The sequence below is a fragment of the Oncorhynchus keta genome, chromosome 11, assembly GCF_023373465.1.
Source record: "Oncorhynchus keta strain PuntledgeMale-10-30-2019 chromosome 11, Oket_V2, whole genome shotgun sequence".
Taxonomy (NCBI): Eukaryota; Metazoa; Chordata; class Actinopteri; order Salmoniformes; family Salmonidae; genus Oncorhynchus; species Oncorhynchus keta.
This window is the reverse complement of record NC_068431.1, coordinates 42,581,353-42,598,428: the sequence shown is the minus strand read 5'-3', so window position 1 is coordinate 42,598,428 and position 17,076 is coordinate 42,581,353. Positions and strand designations below refer to the sequence as shown.

The window sequence follows — 17,076 nt, the reverse complement described above, 5'->3', positions numbered from 1 at the left end:
TGCGCTCTGCTTACGCTACGTGTCAAGTGTAGTTTGGGCCGTTAACCTTATGCTTGTTGTGTATGTTGACTGTAGCATGAACTTTCACGTCTTCTTATAATAGAAGTTATTATGGACGAATGTAAAATAATATGTTGATGACAAATGCTGGGGGATTGTGAACCGCCCCCCACCAACCTTACACTCCGGTGTTCTCTTCATGCTGAAGTAATTTCAGTTGTTCACACAGACCGAGCATGTCTGGGCTGCACCTGGTCAAGCAGGGCCGAGACCGGCGTCGCATCGACCTGCAGAGAGATTTCACCGTGGCCTCCCCCGCTGAGTTTGTTACCCGCTTTGGTGGGAATAAGGTCATCGAGAAGGTAAGGCCAGGGTTTCTTTAGCTTCTAGGGCCTGGTTTTACCACATTTGACATGCAGTAATTTCAGAGGCTATAGTCCCCTGCTCACATCTCTTCCCATCTCAGGTCCTCATTGCCAACAACGGCATCGCAGCGGTCAAATGCATGCGCTCCATCCGCCGCTGGGCTTACGAGATGTTTCGCAACGAGCGCGCCATCCGCTTTGTCGTCATGGTAACCCCTGAGGACCTGAAGGCCAACGCAGGTGAGCTTTACAGTATCATCACAACTAGTAGCAGCGGAGTAACCGTTGTCTCTCTATTCTCTACCCAGCCTCTCTAACTCTGCTTAGTGACCCAGAAAGAAACAGGACAAAGCTCCAGCCAGTCTGATGTGTTTAAACAAGCAAACCCACTTAGGCTTCCAAGAGTGGACCAGAGCAGGATGTCTGTTGGTTTAAACCTGCACTGAACAGACAACTCTGACCTAGTTCAGCAGAAAGGGCTTTGTCTGATTGTGTAGAAAATAATGGCTTTCTCCAAATGCTATCATGTTTAAATGGTTTGACACTGGTGGTGATGTTTTAGATGTGACGATAGCAAGCTAATATTTAGAGACGAAAGATGAGATGAAATGTTGGACTGTTTTACATGCTATTTTATGGGCAGCGCAGAGCTAAACGGTTTTCACCCCACTATCTTCTACAGAGTACATAAAGATGGCCGACCACTATGTGCCTGTGCCAGGAGGGACCAATAACAACAACTATGCCAACGTGGAGCTCATTCTGGACATTGCCAAGCGTATACCTGTGCAGGTACTCCTAAACATCCATTTATTTAGGCCTAGAGTAGACTTTCTTCTAAATAGTGATCGAACTCTCTTGTATAACCTTTATTTGAACTGGTTGTGTTTGTAATGATTTCTCCAGGCTGTATGGGCTGGGTGGGGTCACGCCTCAGAGAATCCCAAACTGCCAGAGCTGCTCATGAAGAATGGCATTGCCTTCATGGGTAAGACTGTGTTTCCTACCATCTCCTCTCCACTGAGTCTTCCAGCCACACACAGAGCCACGGATACTGCTTTTAGCCCTTCTCTCCTGTAAGATGATGTGTTCTGTGCCTACTTCCAGGTCCTCCTAGCCAGGCCATGTGGGCACTAGGGGACAAGATCGCTTCATCCATCGTGGCTCAGACAGCTGGCATCCCAACCCTGCCCTGGAGTGGAGCAGGTATGTCTGTACCGTTGAATTCACTGGATGGCTTTGAAGTAAGTGTGTTGTCCGAGACTGATCCCGTGTGTGTGTGTGTGTGTGTGTGTGTGTGTGTGTGTGTGTGTGTGTGTGTGTGTGTGTGTGTGTGTGTGTGTGTGTGTGTGTGTCTCAGGGCTAACAGTAGAGTGGTCAGAGAGTGACCAGAAGAAGAGGATCATCAATGTTCCCCCTGATCTGTATGAGCTGGGCTGCATCCATGATGTGGAGGCAGGACTGAAGGCTGCGGAGGTGGTGGGCTACCCCGTGATGGTGAAGGCCTCCGAGGGAGGTGGAGGAAAGGGCATCCGCAAAGTCAACTGTGCTGATGACTTCCCCAACCTCTTCAGACAGGTGAGGTCCAGTCTAATTCCAGTATCACTATATGGTTATGATGGGCTGAAAGACATGTTCAGTATGATTTTGATTCTGAATAACCCATCGTGCTCCCTTCTCCTTGGCTCCCCAGGTCCAGACAGAGGTTCCGGGCTCACCCATCTTCGTGATGCAGCTGGCCAAACACGCTCGTCACCTGGAGGTCCAGCTCCTGGCCGACCAGTACGGCAACGCCATCTCCCTGTTCGGCAGGGACTGCTCCGTACAGCGGCGACACCAGAAGATCATAGAGGAAGCGCCCGCCACCATCTCCACCTCAGACGTGTTTGAGGACATGGAGAGGGTATGGCACAATTTGTGCTATTGGATGGAGACATTACCATTGAGAGGAGCCATGTCAATGTGTTGAAATTTGAGAGGGACTGTGGCCAGATGGACTCGTTGCTCTGTGGTTAAGTTGCCGGGTTGTGACTGTGTGTCTGTTCCTCACTCCTCAGTGTGCGGTGAAGCTGGCTAAGATGGTGGGCTACGTCAGTGCTGGCACAGTGGAGTATCTCTACAGCCAAGATGGCAGCTTCTACTTCCTAGAACTCAACCCTCGTCTGCAGGTGGAGCACCCCTGTACTGAGATGGTGGCTGACGTCAACCTGCCTGCTGCACAGCTGCAGGTCAGTTTCAGCAACAGTGTGTGTCCAGCTCCTATTCAGTCTGTGTCTTACGTCTCTGTTGTGTAGGTACACCTCACTGCTCTCGACAGTTAGTTTCATCCCGGGCCTCTGTCTCCATGGTAACTGGTTAGGTTGGTGTGAGCTAATGTACAGAAACATGAAAAATCAACCCCTCCCTCCTCCTCCTCCTCACCACCCCTCTGGGGCTGTTCCAGACACCTCCAGCATCAGTCGTGGGGGTGGGTCACGTGTCCACTCAGCAGTATGTTGGTCAGTGGTGGGTCACGTGTCCACTCAGCAGTATGTTGGTCAGTGGTGGGTCACGTGTCCACTCAGCAGTATGTTGGTCAGTGGTGGGTCACGTGTCCACTCAGCAGTATGTTGGTCAGTGGTGGGTCACGTGTCCACTCAGCAGTATGTTGGTCAGTGGTGGGTCACGTGTCCACTCAGCAGTATGTTGGTCAGTGGTGGGTCACGTGTCCACTCAGCAGTATGTTGGTCAGTGGTGGGTCACGTGTCCACTCAGCAGTATGTTGGTCAGTGGTGGGTCACGTGTCCACTCAGCAGTATGTTGGTCAGTGGTGGGTCACGTGTCCACTCAGCAGTATGTTGGTCAGTGGTGGGTCACGTGTCCACTCAGCAGTATGTAGGTCAGTGGTGGGTCACGTGTCCACTCAGCAGTATGTTGGTCAGTGGTGGGTCACGTGTCCACTCAGCAGTATGTTGGTCAGTGGTGGGTCACGTGTCCACTCAGCAGTATGTTGGTCAGTGGTGGGTCACGTGTCCACTCAGCAGTATGTTGGTCAGTGGTGGGTCACGTGTCCACTCAGTAGTATATTGGTCAGTGGTGGGTCACGTGTCCACTCAGCAGTATGTTGGTCAGTGGTGGGTCACGTGTCCACTCAGCAGTATGTAGGTCAGTGGGGGGTAACGTGTCCCCTCAGCTATTTGTTTGTCAGTGGTGGGTCACGTGTCCACTCTGCAGTTTGTTTTTCAGTGGAGGAGCCCGTGTACACTCAGCAGTTTTAGGGTCAGTGGTGGGGCACGTGTCCACTCAGCAGTTTGGTTGTCAGTGGTGGGTCACGTGTCCACTCAGCAGTATGTTGGTCAGTGGTGGGTCACGTGTCCACTCAGTAGTATATTGGTCAGTGGTGGGTCACGTGTCCACTCAGTAGTATATTGGTCAGTGGTGGGTCACGTGTCCACTCAGTAGTATATTGGTCAGTGGTGGGTCACGTGTCCACTCAGCAGTATGTTGGTCAGTGGTGGGTCACGTGTCCACTCAGTAGTATATTGGTCAGTGGTGGGTCACGTGTCCACTCAGCAGTATGTTGGTCAGTGGTGGGTCACGTGTCCACTCAGCAGTATGTTGGTCAGTGGTGGGTGTTCAAGCTGAAGGACAGACCAACATAGCTGCTGCTGAAGATGGCAGTCGTCTGTCTGTGCTGTAGGGGAGGGATATACCCTGTCTGTCCACCTATCCCCACGTTGACACTGTCTAATCTCACTGGGCAGGAAGGGGCAGACGGACAACAGTGGGATACAACAAGCTGTGATTCCTCTCAGTGAGATAGGAAAGGTTTCTCAAAAGCATCTTAAAGGCCCAGTGCAGTCAAAAATGTGATTTCCTGTGTTTTTATATATATTTCCACACTGAGGTTTGAATAATACTGTGAAATTGTGAAAATTATGATAATGCGCTTTTTTTGGGCTCCCGAGTGGTGCAGCGGTTTAAGGCACTGCATCTCAATGCTAGAGGTGTCACTACAGACCCTGGTTCGATTCCAGGCTGTATCACAACTGGCCGTGATTGGGTGTCCCATAGGGCGGCGCACAATTGGCACTGCATCCTCCGGGTTAGGGTTTGGCAGGGGTGGGCTGTCATTGTAAAAAATTAATTTGTTCTTAACTGACTTGCCTGGTTAAATAAATAAGTACAATTAAATTGTGTAGCTGTTTTGAAATTTGAGCCATTTTTAGTAGGATGGTGTTTTGGCCTGCCTGGTGATAACACCAGGTGGTTGATTAGTTAATAGAGCCCGAAGAAAGAGTTCCAAACCTCACTGCCAATAACAGCTAGCTAAATTCATTCTTGACAAATTGCTCTTTGCTAAGAAGCTAATTTAGTTTAGACCATTTTCTTTGAAAACAATCACAGTAAGGTACTTAATTGTCACCCAGAAATGATTTGATATTGAGATAAAAACGGCTGCATTGGACCTTTTTAAAGGCTAAGTTTGTTAGAACCTTCGTAGGAGAGTTGTTAAATCTCAGAGCTCTTTCCCAAAACCATCGTCACTAAAGTTTACCAACTGCCTCAGACCACTCGTAGAAAAGCTAAGTGCGTCGATAGTTTTGTAATCATTTTTTTTTTTGCGTCACTTTGTACAAAGATCTCCGCTGAACATAGACTGAAAAACATCTGTAACAGCTGATGACTTCAGAACAAAGTTGACTACAAATACAAAGTTGCTCCACGATAAATGCCACTGTCTTTGCTGTTGTTACAAACAAACAAAAGATGAAAAGGTGCTTCAAATGAACCGAGTACAGTATAGGCTACATGGGCCTATGTACACTAAAACATTAAGAACACCTGCTCTTTCCATGACAGACTGACCGACAGGTGAAGTCTATGATCCCTTACTGATGTCATTTGTTAAATCCACTTCAATCAGTGTAGAAGAAGGGTAGGAGACAGGTTAAAGAATGATATTTAAGCCTTGAGACAATTGAGACATGGGTTGAGTATGTGTTCCATTCAGAGCCTGAATGGGCAAGACAAAAGGTTGAAGTGTCTTTGAACAGGGTATGGTAGTAGGTGCCAGGCGCACCGGTTTGTTTCAAGAACAGCAACACTGCTTGGTTTTTCACGCTCAACAGTTTCCCATGTGTATCAAGAATGGTCCACGCCCCAAAGGGACATCCAGCCAACGTGACACAACTGTGGGAAACATTGGAGTCAACATGGGCCAGCATCCCTGTGGAACACTTTCAACACCTTGTAGAGTTCCCATGTGTCAACGAATTGTGGCTGTTCTGAGTGGGAAAAATGGTGGTACAACTCAATATCAGGAAGGTGTTCTTAATGTTTTGTACACTCAGTGTATTTAAATCATATTGAAATGAATTTCATGTCCAATCAATTGAGTTATATTGTGCTACTTTCAGTTTATTATTTTTTGCCTCAATCTATTTAATGATGTGTAACAACATCTGTGGTTTAGGGTATTATTACTGGGTAAACATAATAAGCCGCCTCTGACTATTTGTAGCCATCGGTGGTAATATCTCTATAGGAGCTGATTCATCGTCAGTATCGACACATGGTTTAACGACTCACTTAGCAAACGTTCTCTCTGCGTGGTGTTCTGGGGAAAGCATGTCACAACTTCTGCCTTAGGAACGATGATGCATCATTAAAACACTCTTAAGCCTAAGTTCCATCGCTGTCGGGAAACTGGGCCCTGGCCAGGAAGAAGAGAGTTAATAACCGGGTTCTAAGTGAGAGAGAAATATCATTCAAGACCCAATGTTTTTCTGTAGTCAGCCAATTAAAATCCTAGCAGCCATTTTTATTCTTAGATTATTTTTTTTAGCGGGTGGATCAGCTTTAATATTGCAGATTGTAGCTTCCATCAATGTAATTGTCTGCATCATTTCCCATCCCCATATATTTGTGGGTAAATATACATTGCCAAGAGTGCGCAAAGCTGTCATCAAAAGGGTGGCTATTTGAAGAATCTCAAATATAAAATAAATTTTGATTTGTTTAACACTTTTTTTTTTTTTGATTACTACATGATTCCATATGTGTTATTTCATGGTTTTGATGTCTTCGCTATTATTCTACAATGTAGAAAATAATAACAAGATTCAACAACTGAGACATATTTCACAAGTTCCACAGACATGTGACTAACAGAAATGGAATAATGTGACAGTCAGTATCCTGTGTGGCCACCAGCTGCATTAAGTACTGCAGTGCATCTCCTCCTCATGGACTGCACCAGATTTGTCAGTTCTTGCTGTGAGATGTTACCCCACTCTTCCACTAAGGCACCTGCAAGTTTCTGGACATTTCTCGGGGAAATGGCCGTAGCCCTCACCCTCCGATCCAACAGGTCCCAGACGTGCTCAATGGGATTGAGATCCGAGCTATTCGCTGGCCATGACAAAACACTGACATTCCTGCCTTGCAGGAAATCACGCACAGAATGAGCAGTATGGCTGGTGGCATTGTCATGCCGGAGGGTCATGTCAGGATGAGCCAGCAGGAAGGGTACCACATGAGGGAGGAGGATGTCTTCCCTGTAACACACAGTGTTGAGATTGCCTGCAATGACAACCAGCTCAGTTCGATGATGCTGTGACACACTGCACCAGACCATGACGGACCCTCCACCTCCAAATCGATCCCACTACAGAGTACAGGCCTCGGTGTAATGCTCATTCCTTTGACGTTAAACATAAATCCGACCATCAGCCCTAGTGAGACAAAACCGCAACTCGTCGGTGAAGAGCACTTTTTGCCAGTCCTGTCTGGTTCAGCGATGGTGGGTTTGTGCCCATAGGCGATGTTGTTGCCGGAGATGTCTGGTGAGGATGTACCGATCCTGTGCAGGTGTTGTTACATGTGGTCTGCCACTGAGAGGATGATCAGTCTCTCTGTAGCGCTGTCTTGGGCATCTCACAGTACGGACATTGCAATTTATTGCTCTGGCCACATCTACAGTCCTCATGCCTCCTTGCAGCATGCCTAAGGCACGTTCACACCGATGAGCAGGGACCCTGGGCATCTTTCTTTTGTTGTTTTTCAGAGTCCGTAGAAAAGCCTCTTTAGTGTCCTAAGTTTTCATAACTGTGACCTTAATTACCTACCGTCTGTAAGCTGTTAGTGTCTTAATGACCGGTACATGTTCATTGAACAAGCATGGGAAACAGTGTTTAAACCCTTTACGAAGATCTGTGAAAAAGGGACATTTTTTGTTTGTTTGTGTGTGTGTGCCTAGCTATCCATCTTTTAAAAAATGTATATATTCCTCTTGCCCTACCGCCCAAGAGCGTCTGCTAAATGACTTAAATGTAATGTAAATGTAAACTAATGGCCAACAACACTACGGCATCTTCCAGTTTATACATACTATATACATTTTACAGGCACAGTATATTTTACAATAGTTATCTTTGTTTGTTTTTAATCCCACCCTTAACACATTTATTATTATTCAGTATTGCCAGGAAATGAAAGGGTGTTCGTGAAGATTCAAACTTTGAGCACATTCTTGACTTCAATTATAGGATAAACGTTGGACCAGAAGTACATTAGTGAATTTTATAATTATTTCAAAGACCCATTCGTTTAACAGGAACTTCCTTCTACTACAGACCGGAACTGCTTCTTCTTCCTCAGATTTCCATGGGGATTCCCCTGCACCGTATCAAGGACATCAGATTGATGTATGGTGTCCAGCCCTGGGGAGACTCTATGATTGACTTTGAGGGTCTGTCCACGGCCCCCTCCCCACGGGGACATGTCATCGCTGCACGCATCACCAGTGAGAACCCTGATGAGGGTTTCAAGCCGAGCTCGGGCACGGTGCAGGAGCTGAACTTCCGCAGTAACAAGAATGTGTGGGGATACTTCAGTGTGGCCGCGGCCGGAGGCCTGCATGAGTTTGCAGACTCCCAGTTTGGCCACTGCTTCTCCTGGGGAGAGAACCGAGAGGAGGCCATCTCGTGAGTAAAAATCATGTGAAGTTCATTGTGTTTTGTGTGTGTTGTCAGTGAGACCCAATGATGTGTGGTAACACCTCTCCTGTGTGTGTTCAGTAACATGGTGGTGGCCCTGAAGGAGCTGTCTATCAGAGGAGACTTTAGGACCACAGTGGAGTACCTCATCAAGCTGCTGGAGACTGAGAGCTTCCAGCACAACACCATCGACACAGGCTGGCTGGACAGGCTCATCTCAGAGAAGATGCAGGCAGAGCGTCCTGACACCATGCTGGGCATAGTGAGCGGGGCTCTCCACGTGGCTGACGTCAACCTGAGGAACAGTGTCTCCAACTTCCTGCACTCTCTAGAAAGGTCAACACTCTTTTAAAGATTTTAAGAACACACACACACACACACACACCATCTCACTCTCCTCTCTTCTCCTCTCTCCCCCTCTACAGAGGCCAGGTGCTTCCCGCGCACACTCTTCTCAACACAGTTGATGTGGAATTGATCTATGAGGGTACTAAGTATTGTCTGAAGGTGACGCGTCAGTCCCCCAACTCCTACGTGGTTATCATGAACAGCACCTCGGCCGAGGTGGACGTCCATCGCCTCAGCGACGGGGGCCTGTTGCTCTCCTACGACGGCAGCAGCTACACCACCTACATGAAGGAGGAGGTGGACCGGTAGGATGGATGGAAGGAAGGAACGATGGACAGACAGAATACATACATTCTTCATTTAAAGGAATGTTGAGAGGTTAGCTTGGGGTTGATTTGGGCAATGGACTAAAAGAGATTCTTTCCCCGGCCAGGTACCGCATCACCATTGGGAACAAGACGTGTGTGTTTGAGAAGGAGAACGACCCGTCCCTGCTTCGCTCGCTCTCAGCAGGGAAACTCATCCAGTACACCGTGGAGGACGGGGGACACGTGTTCTCTGGCCAGTGTTACGCTGAGATAGAGGTGTGTGTGTGGTGATATTGTTGTGGACGTGGTCACACTCTGTTAGTGGAGCGAGCGGCCATGTCAACTGTGTGTGTAACTGTGTCAGGTGATGAAGATGGTGATGACTCTGACGGCGCTGGAGTCCGGCTGTATCCACTATGTGAAGAGGCCCGGTGCCGTGCTGGAGCCCGGCTGCGTCATCGCCAAGCTGCAGTTAGATGATCCTAGCAGGGTCCAACAGGTCAGTAAGGGACGGTGTGCCTGACACTGGGGAATTTAGAGATCCTTGTATTTTGTAATGGAAACGTGAATAGCTATACAGTACATTTTGATGCGAGACTAACAGTATGTTGTAACGTGTGTGTCTCAGGCGGAGTTGTACCACGGGGCGCTGCCCGTCATCCAGGCGGTGGCGTTGAGAGGAGAGAAGCTCCACAGGGTCTTCCACAGCACCCTGGACCACCTTGTGCACGTCATGAATGGCTTCTGCCTGCCTGAACTCTTTTTCAGTGGGAAGGCAAGTGGTCCATTACAGCACACACAACAATCTACAAACAAAAGATGGCAGTATTCTGTGTTGGTACGTTCATCAATATCAGTTGGTAAAATGGTGAATGTGTCTTTCCCCAGCTGAAGGAATGGGTGGAGACGCTGATGAAGACTCTCCGGGACCCCTCTCTGCCTCTGTTGGAGCTGCAGGACATTATGACCAGTGTGTCAGGCCGGATCCCCCTCGCTGTGGAGAAGTGCATCAAGAAGGAGATGGCCCAGTACGCCAGCAACATAACCTCTGTGCTCTGCCAGTTCCCCAGCCAGCAGGTACACACACACACACACACACACACACACACACACACACACACACACACACACACACTGTATTATTCAGGTTGGTTATTGTATTATTTATGGTTCTGGGGAGTTGTTATACAGAGTTCATTAGGAATACACCTGACTGATTTAGCCTGTTCTTCCAGATTGCCAACATCCTGGACAGTCATGCTGCCACTCTGAACAGGAAGTCAGAAAGAGAGGTGTTCTTCATGAACACTCAGAGCATCGTACAGCTGGTGCAAAGGTGAGTCTCTCTCAGCTTCAGGGCTTTAAATGACCTGATGATACAGTTGAAGTCGGATGTTTACATACACTTAGGTTGGAGTCATTAAAACTAGTTTTTCAACCACTACACAGATTTCTTGTTAACAAACTATAGTTTTGGCATGTCGGTTAGGGCATCTACTTTGTGCATGACACAAGTAATTTTTCCAACAATTGTTTATAGACAGATTATTTCACTTATAATTCAAGAAAATTATATCATGGCTTTAGAAGCTTCTGATTGGCTAATCGACATAATTTGAGTCGATTGTAGGTGTACCTGTGTATGTATTTCAAAGCCTACCTTCAAACCCGGTGCCTCTTTGCTTGACATCATGGGAAAATCAAAAGAAATCAGCCAAGACCTCAGAAAAATAAATTGTAGACCTCTGCAAGTCTGGTTCATCCTTGGGAGCAATTTCCAAACGCCTGAAAGTACCATGTTCATCTGTACAAACAATAGTATGTATATAAACACCATGGGACCACGCAGCCGTCATAACGCTCAGGAAGGAGACGCGTTCTGTCTCTTAGAGATGAACGTACTTTGGTGCGAAAAGTGCAAATCAAACCCAGAACAACAGCAAAGGATCTTGTGAAGATGCTGGAGGAAACGGGTACAAAAGTATCTATTTCAACAGTAAAACGAGTCCTATATCGACATAACCTGAACGGCCGCTCAGCAAGGAAGAAGCCACTGCTCCAAAACCGCCATAAAAAAGCTAGACTACGGTTTGCAACTGCACATGGGGACAAAGCTCATACTTTTTGGAGAAATGTCCTCTGGCCTGATTAAACAAAAATAGAACTATTTGACCATAATGACCATCGTTATGATTGGGGGAAAAAGAGAAGGCTTGCCAGTTGAAGAACACCATCCCAACCGTGAAGCACGGGGGTGGCAGCCACATATTATGGGGGTGCTTTGCTGCAGGAGGGACTGGTGCACTTCACAAAATAGATGGCATCATGAGGACGGAAAAGTATGTAGATATATATTTAAGCAACATCTCAAGACATCAGTCAGGAAGTTAAAGCTTGGTCAAATGGGTCTTCCAAATGAACAATGACCCCAAACATACTTCAAAAGTTGTGGCAAAATGGCTTAAGGACAACAAAGTCAAGGTATTGGAGGGACCATCACAAAGCCCTGACCTCAATCCTATCGAACATTTGTGAGCAGAACTGAAAAAGCGTGTGTGAGCTAGGAGGCCTACAAACCTGCCTCAGTTACACCAGCTCTGTCAGGAGTAATGGGCCAAAATTCACCCAACCTATTGTGGGAAGTTTGTGGAAGGCTACCCAAAATGTTTGACCCAAGTTAATAATTTTAAAGGCAATGCTACCAATATTAATTGAGTGTATGTAAACTTCTTACCCACTGGGATTGTGATGAAAGAAGTAAAAGCTGAAATAAATAATTCTCGACTATTATTTTGATATTTCACTTTCTTAAAATAAAGTGGTGATCCTAACTGCCCAAAGACAGGGAATTTTTTACTAGGATTAAATGTCAGGAATTGTGAAAAACTGAGTTTAAATGTATTTGGCTAAGGTAAACTTCCGACTTCAACTGTACCTAGCAACCCATACACACACAAACATGATTCTAAAGACACGTACTGTATTCATACTGATATGGACTGTCACTGACCATGCCATTTTGTCTCTCTGCCCAGGTACCGCAGTGGCATCCGTGGTCACATGAAGGCCGTGGTGATGGACCTGCTTAGGCAGTACCTCAAAGTAGAGGTCCAGTTCCAGAATGGTGAGGAACATTGGACTCTACTCCTAACATTAACAGGCTATGTAAAGCAATGGGTTTTCCTGGGTTGGTATAGGGGAAATGGAAAGGATTAGCCTTTGATAATTAGTCCTGCCTGTCTTTGATTTATGAATAGGATTCAATGGACTGCACTTGCTCTATTTGTCCACATGAGGGTACTGTTACACAACAAACCTATAATTTGCACCTTCCTTTGAGCTCAGGTTGATTTGATTTCTCCTCCGAATCGTGTGTCAAATCAAATCAAATTTTATTTGTCACATACACATGGTTAGCAGATGTTAATGCGAGTGTAGCGAAATGCTTGTGCTTCTAGTTCCGACAATGCAGTAGTAACCAACAAGTAATCTAACTAACAATTCCAAAACTACTGGGGATGAAGAATATGTACATAAAGATATATGAATGAGTGATGGTACAGAGCGGCATAGGCAAGATACAGTAGATGGTATCGAGTACAGTATATACATATGAGATGAATAATGTAGGGTATGTAAACATTATATTAGGTAGCATTGTTTAAAGTGGCTAGTGATATATTTTACATAATTTCCCATCAATTCCCATTATTAAAGTGGCTGGAGTTGAGTCAGTGTGTTGGCAGCAGCCACTCAATAGTGGTGGCTGTTTAACAGTCTGATGGCCTTGCGATAGAAGCTGTTTTTCAGTCTCTCGGTCCCAGCTTTGATGCACCTGTACTGACCTCGCCTTCTGGATGATAGCGGGGTGAACGGGCAGTGGCTCGGGTGGTTGTTGTCCTTGATGATCTTTATGGCCTTCCTGTAACATCGGGTGGTGTGGCTGTCCTGGAGGGCAGGTAGTTTGCCCCCGGTGATGCGTTGTGCAGACCTCACTACCCTCTGGAGAGCCTTACGGTTGTGGGCGGAGCAGTTGCCATACCGGGCGGTGATACAGCCCGCCAGGATGCTCTCGATTGTGCATCTGTAGAAATTTGTGAGTGCTTTTGGTGACAAGCCAAATTTCTTCAGCCTCCTGAGGTTGAAGAGGCGCTGCTGCGCCTTCTTCATGATGCTGTCTGTGTGGGTGGACCAATTCAGTTTGTCTGTGATGTGTATGCCGAGGAACTTAAAACTTGCTACTACTGTTCCATCGATGTGGATAGGGGGGTGTTCCCTCTGCTGTTTCCTGAAGTCCACAATCATCTCCTTAGTTTTGTTGACGTTGAGTGTGAGGTTATTTTCCTGACACCACACTCCGAGGGCCCTCACCTCCTCCCTGTAGGCCGTCTCGTCGTTGTTGGTAATCAAGCCTACCACTGTTGTGTGTGTGATTCCAGGACACTACGACAAGTGTGTGTTCACACTGCGTGAGGAGAACAAGGGCGACATGGCCAACGTGTTAAACTACATCTTCTCACACGCCCAGGTCACCAAGAAGAACCTCCTGGTCACCATGCTCATTGTAAGTCCTTCCCTCTTTAGAAATACATTTGTCATGTGTGTTAGACAGAGTTGACTGTGTTCTCCCTGTGTGTAGGACCAGCTGTGTGGTCGTGACCCCACCCTGACTGACGAGCTGATGGCCATTCTGACAGAGCTCACCCAGCTCAGCAAGACCACCAACGCCAAGGTGGCACTGCGTGCCCGCCAGGTCCGTAGCGCACCACTTCCTGTCTCTCTAAATGTTCTCTTGTTTTTGATTGGTCAGGGTTAGTGTTGTCATCTTCTCACTCCCCTCCGTCTCCTCCTCAGGTACTGATCGCCTCCCACCTCCCCTCCTACGAGCTCCGTCACAACCAGGTGGAGTCCATCTTCCTCTCTGCCATCGACATGTACGGGCACCAGTTCTGCATCGAGAACCTGCAGGTAGGGACCATGGCCGTTGTTGACTTTTTACTGCCATTGCTGGAAGCCATTCAGACACTCAAAGAAGTAGAAAACTTTTCAAACCAAATTGTATTAGCCACATACACATATTTAGCAGATGTTATTGCGGTGTAGCGAAATGCTTGTGATCCTAGCTCCAACAATACACACAAAGGAAATGTAACAGAATGGAATTAAGAAATAAATAAATATTAGGACGAGCAATGTTGGAGTGGCGTTGACTAAAGTACAGTAGAAAAGAATAAAGGGGCATCCCGGGAGGCTCAGTGGTCTAAGGCACAGCGTCGCAGTGCTATCTGTGCCATTAGAGATTCTGGGTTCGAGTCCAGGCTCTGTTGCAGCCGGCTGCGGGCACGGGAGACCCATGGGGCGGCGCACAATTGGCCCAGGGTCATCTGGGTTAGGGGATAGTTTGGCCTGCAGGGATGTTCCTGTCCCTTCGCGCTCTAGCCTCTCCTGTGGCGTCCCGGGCACATTGCACGCTGACACGGTCATCAGGTGTACGATGACTCCTGCGACACATTGTTGCGGCTGGCTTCCGGGTTAAGCGAACAGTGTGTCAAGAAGCAGTGCGCCTTGGTTGGGTTGTGTTTCGGAGGACGCACGGCTCTCAACCTTCGCCTCTCCCGAGTCCGTACAGGAGTTGCAGCGATGGGACAAGACTGTAACTACTAATTGGATACCACGAAATAGGGGAAAACAAAACAAAAATTAAGAGTAGAATACAGTATATACATATGAAATGAGTAAAGCAGTATGTAAACATTATTAAAATGACTAGTGTTCCATTATTAAAGTGGCCAGTGATTCCATGTCTAAGTATATAGGGCAGCAGCCTCTAAGGTGCAGGGTTGAGTAACCGGGTGGTGGCCGGCTAGTGATGGCTATTTGACAGTGGAATGAGGTTACAATGATATTTCTCTGGACTTTCATGATTCTGAATCCTCTCTCCTTTTGCAGAAACTGATCCTGTCCGAGACGTCCATCTTTGATGTGCTGCCTAACTTCTTCTACCACAGTAACCAGGTGGTCAGGATGGCTGCCCTGGAGGTGAGAGGAAGGAGACTGTGTTTTTTTCCGTTCAAAGTCACAATAGCTGGTTGCCCAGGCAATTGAACAGCTTTTGACACTGTACAAAGAGTGACATTTCATGGTTAAGGGAACACTCCTCTACTGTCTCCAGATCTCTGCCCTGTTTGAACTCTCCTGTGTTCCCCATCCCAGGTGTACGTACGTAGAGCCTACATCGCCTACGAGCTCAACAGCGTCCAGCACAGACAGCTAAAGGACAACACCTGCATCGTAGAATTCCAGTTCATGCTGCCTACCTCCCACCCCAACAGGTACACACACACACACACACGCTCTGCTGCATGGTAGCGTGGTGGAGATGTGGTGTTGATCCTATATATACTGGTCTAGGGCCAGTTGTTATTCTAAGCTGAGAATGCTTAATAGCAGGACTGAGTAGGGAGGCTTGATCTATAGTCAGGTGTCTTATTAGGGGAAGGGGGTGGTCCTATAAGAGAGATGAGAGCTAACAGAGACAAGAGTGTGTAAGGTTCTGTGTAAGGACAGTACTGTATTTCATTATCTCCTGAAGGGTCCAGTTCTCATCCACGGTAACATGGTTATTTCACCACTGTTCAGCCCCTGAAAAATACTCCTTGTTTGCAAAAGCAGGTATTCTGTGAGAGTACAAATACTTTCCCTGGTTTACCAAGAATGTGTGAGTGGAAACTAGCTAGTCTCCTGTCGGCAAAGTCCCACTTTTGTTGATCTCTCTCTGGTCTGTCCTCTGGATGACTGCAAGATTGTTTTCAACTTTCTGAAGATCTGTCACATCTATTTCAGTAACACACAAGCAGAGAGAAACTCTGGACTTGTACTGCACATGGGCAATTCAACAGTAACCAAGTGGTGCTAAGACTTTGATTTTTCACTTTGAAGTGTATGTCCAACAAAAACCACTGATTTGCAAAGTTAAACCATTGACTGCTGTGCTCCGATTGTTGCATGCGACCGGTTTATCCAGCTTAAAATGTTTAACCCATTTGCATTAACCAGACTTGATTGGCTTCCTCATTGGAACACAGCATGCCCCCCCCCCCCCACCTCAGGACTGAACCAATACCAAAGAATAGGCCTCTAGGAAGGCATAGAGCTATTGTGGAATTTTTCGAGGAGCTGTCATATAGAGTGTAATGTGGGGGTTTGAGACAGTGCATGTGATGATGTATGACAGTGCCTAAAGGTGTCACCGCGGACGTCTTGTTAGAACCGCGGACGTCTTGTTGCTCTGACGCTCTTCGTACTGCCACTTGTTAGTTCATGAAGCCCTTGAGAAGGCAACAAGAAGCCCGACTTCACGAGACATTTTGATTTATTAGGTTGTCGAGAACAAACAAAAATGTACCACATGAGGCAGCAGAAAGTCGAATCCATAATGTGTAGTCTCAAGCTTTTTTTTTTAATGATTCACACTCTTCTGAGTGCTTCCTCCTCCTGATGTCTGCGTAACTAACCAGTCAGTGTTGTCTGATTGCAGAGGTAACATCCCAACTCTAAACAGGTACAGTACACTTTCTTCTTATTGCAGCCATTATGTAGACCTGTAGAAGCTGTAGACTAGAAGGCGGCGTAGTCAACCGATCATGTATTGGAAATGTAACTGAAAGCCGTAATGCCAGCTGCATTTTGTTTAAAGCGTATGTTGTGACAAGACAAGGTAACGTTGGGCATTGGACTATGCTGCTTGTTAAGTGTTACTAGTTATCCCATTAATGAATCAGATGTTTAACATTGGAGCTGAACCTGGTTATGGGTGATGTATTAAATGAATGGCTACAGCACGGCATAATGCAGCGTACTGGGAAGACTGAGTGTCTGTCTGTATATTTCTGTGTGTGTATTGTAGGTGTGTAGAGTGCATTCGGAAAGTATTCAGACTACTTTATTTTTTCTACATTTTTGTTATGTCACAGCTTTATTCAAAAAATGGATTAAATTGTTGTTTTTCCCTCATCAATCTAGACACAATACCCCATAATGGCAAAGCAAAAACTGTTTTTTAGGGAATTTTGCTGA

General features: G+C 46.7%; 1 protein-coding gene across 11 annotated transcripts in view; it reads left to right on the top strand.

Moving 5' to 3' along the window:
- Positions 1–17,076, top strand: part of LOC118389695 (acetyl-CoA carboxylase) — a 49,545-nt gene that overhangs the window by 5,684 nt on the left and 26,785 nt on the right. For 5 of the 11 annotated variants that reach the window (XM_052457246.1, XM_052457242.1, XM_052457241.1 and 2 more), the window contains exons 3-25: positions 209–362; positions 467–605; positions 1,048–1,157; positions 1,272–1,353; positions 1,473–1,571; positions 1,726–1,943; positions 2,059–2,268; positions 2,423–2,593; positions 8,007–8,332; positions 8,426–8,680; positions 8,770–8,997; positions 9,126–9,276; positions 9,365–9,499; positions 9,629–9,775; positions 9,889–10,077; positions 10,236–10,336; positions 12,036–12,124; positions 13,440–13,564; positions 13,640–13,753; positions 13,855–13,968; positions 14,950–15,039; positions 15,214–15,332; positions 16,538–16,561. In XM_052457246.1, coding sequence (XP_052313206.1) covers positions 209–362; positions 467–605; positions 1,048–1,157; positions 1,272–1,353; positions 1,473–1,571; positions 1,726–1,943; positions 2,059–2,268; positions 2,423–2,593; positions 8,007–8,332; positions 8,426–8,680; positions 8,770–8,997; positions 9,126–9,276; positions 9,365–9,499; positions 9,629–9,775; positions 9,889–10,077; positions 10,236–10,336; positions 12,036–12,124; positions 13,440–13,564; positions 13,640–13,753; positions 13,855–13,968; positions 14,950–15,039; positions 15,214–15,332; positions 16,538–16,561 — 3,390 coding nt within the window. The remainder of the gene's footprint in view (positions 1–208; positions 363–466; positions 606–1,047; positions 1,158–1,271; positions 1,354–1,472; positions 1,572–1,725; positions 1,944–2,058; positions 2,269–2,422; positions 2,594–8,006; positions 8,333–8,425; positions 8,681–8,769; positions 8,998–9,125; positions 9,277–9,364; positions 9,500–9,628; positions 9,776–9,888; positions 10,078–10,235; positions 10,337–12,035; positions 12,125–13,439; positions 13,565–13,639; positions 13,754–13,854; positions 13,969–14,949; positions 15,040–15,213; positions 15,333–16,537; positions 16,562–17,076) is intronic. The other 6 variants (XM_052457247.1, XM_052457243.1, XM_052457240.1 and 3 more) reach the window with 4 other exon arrangements.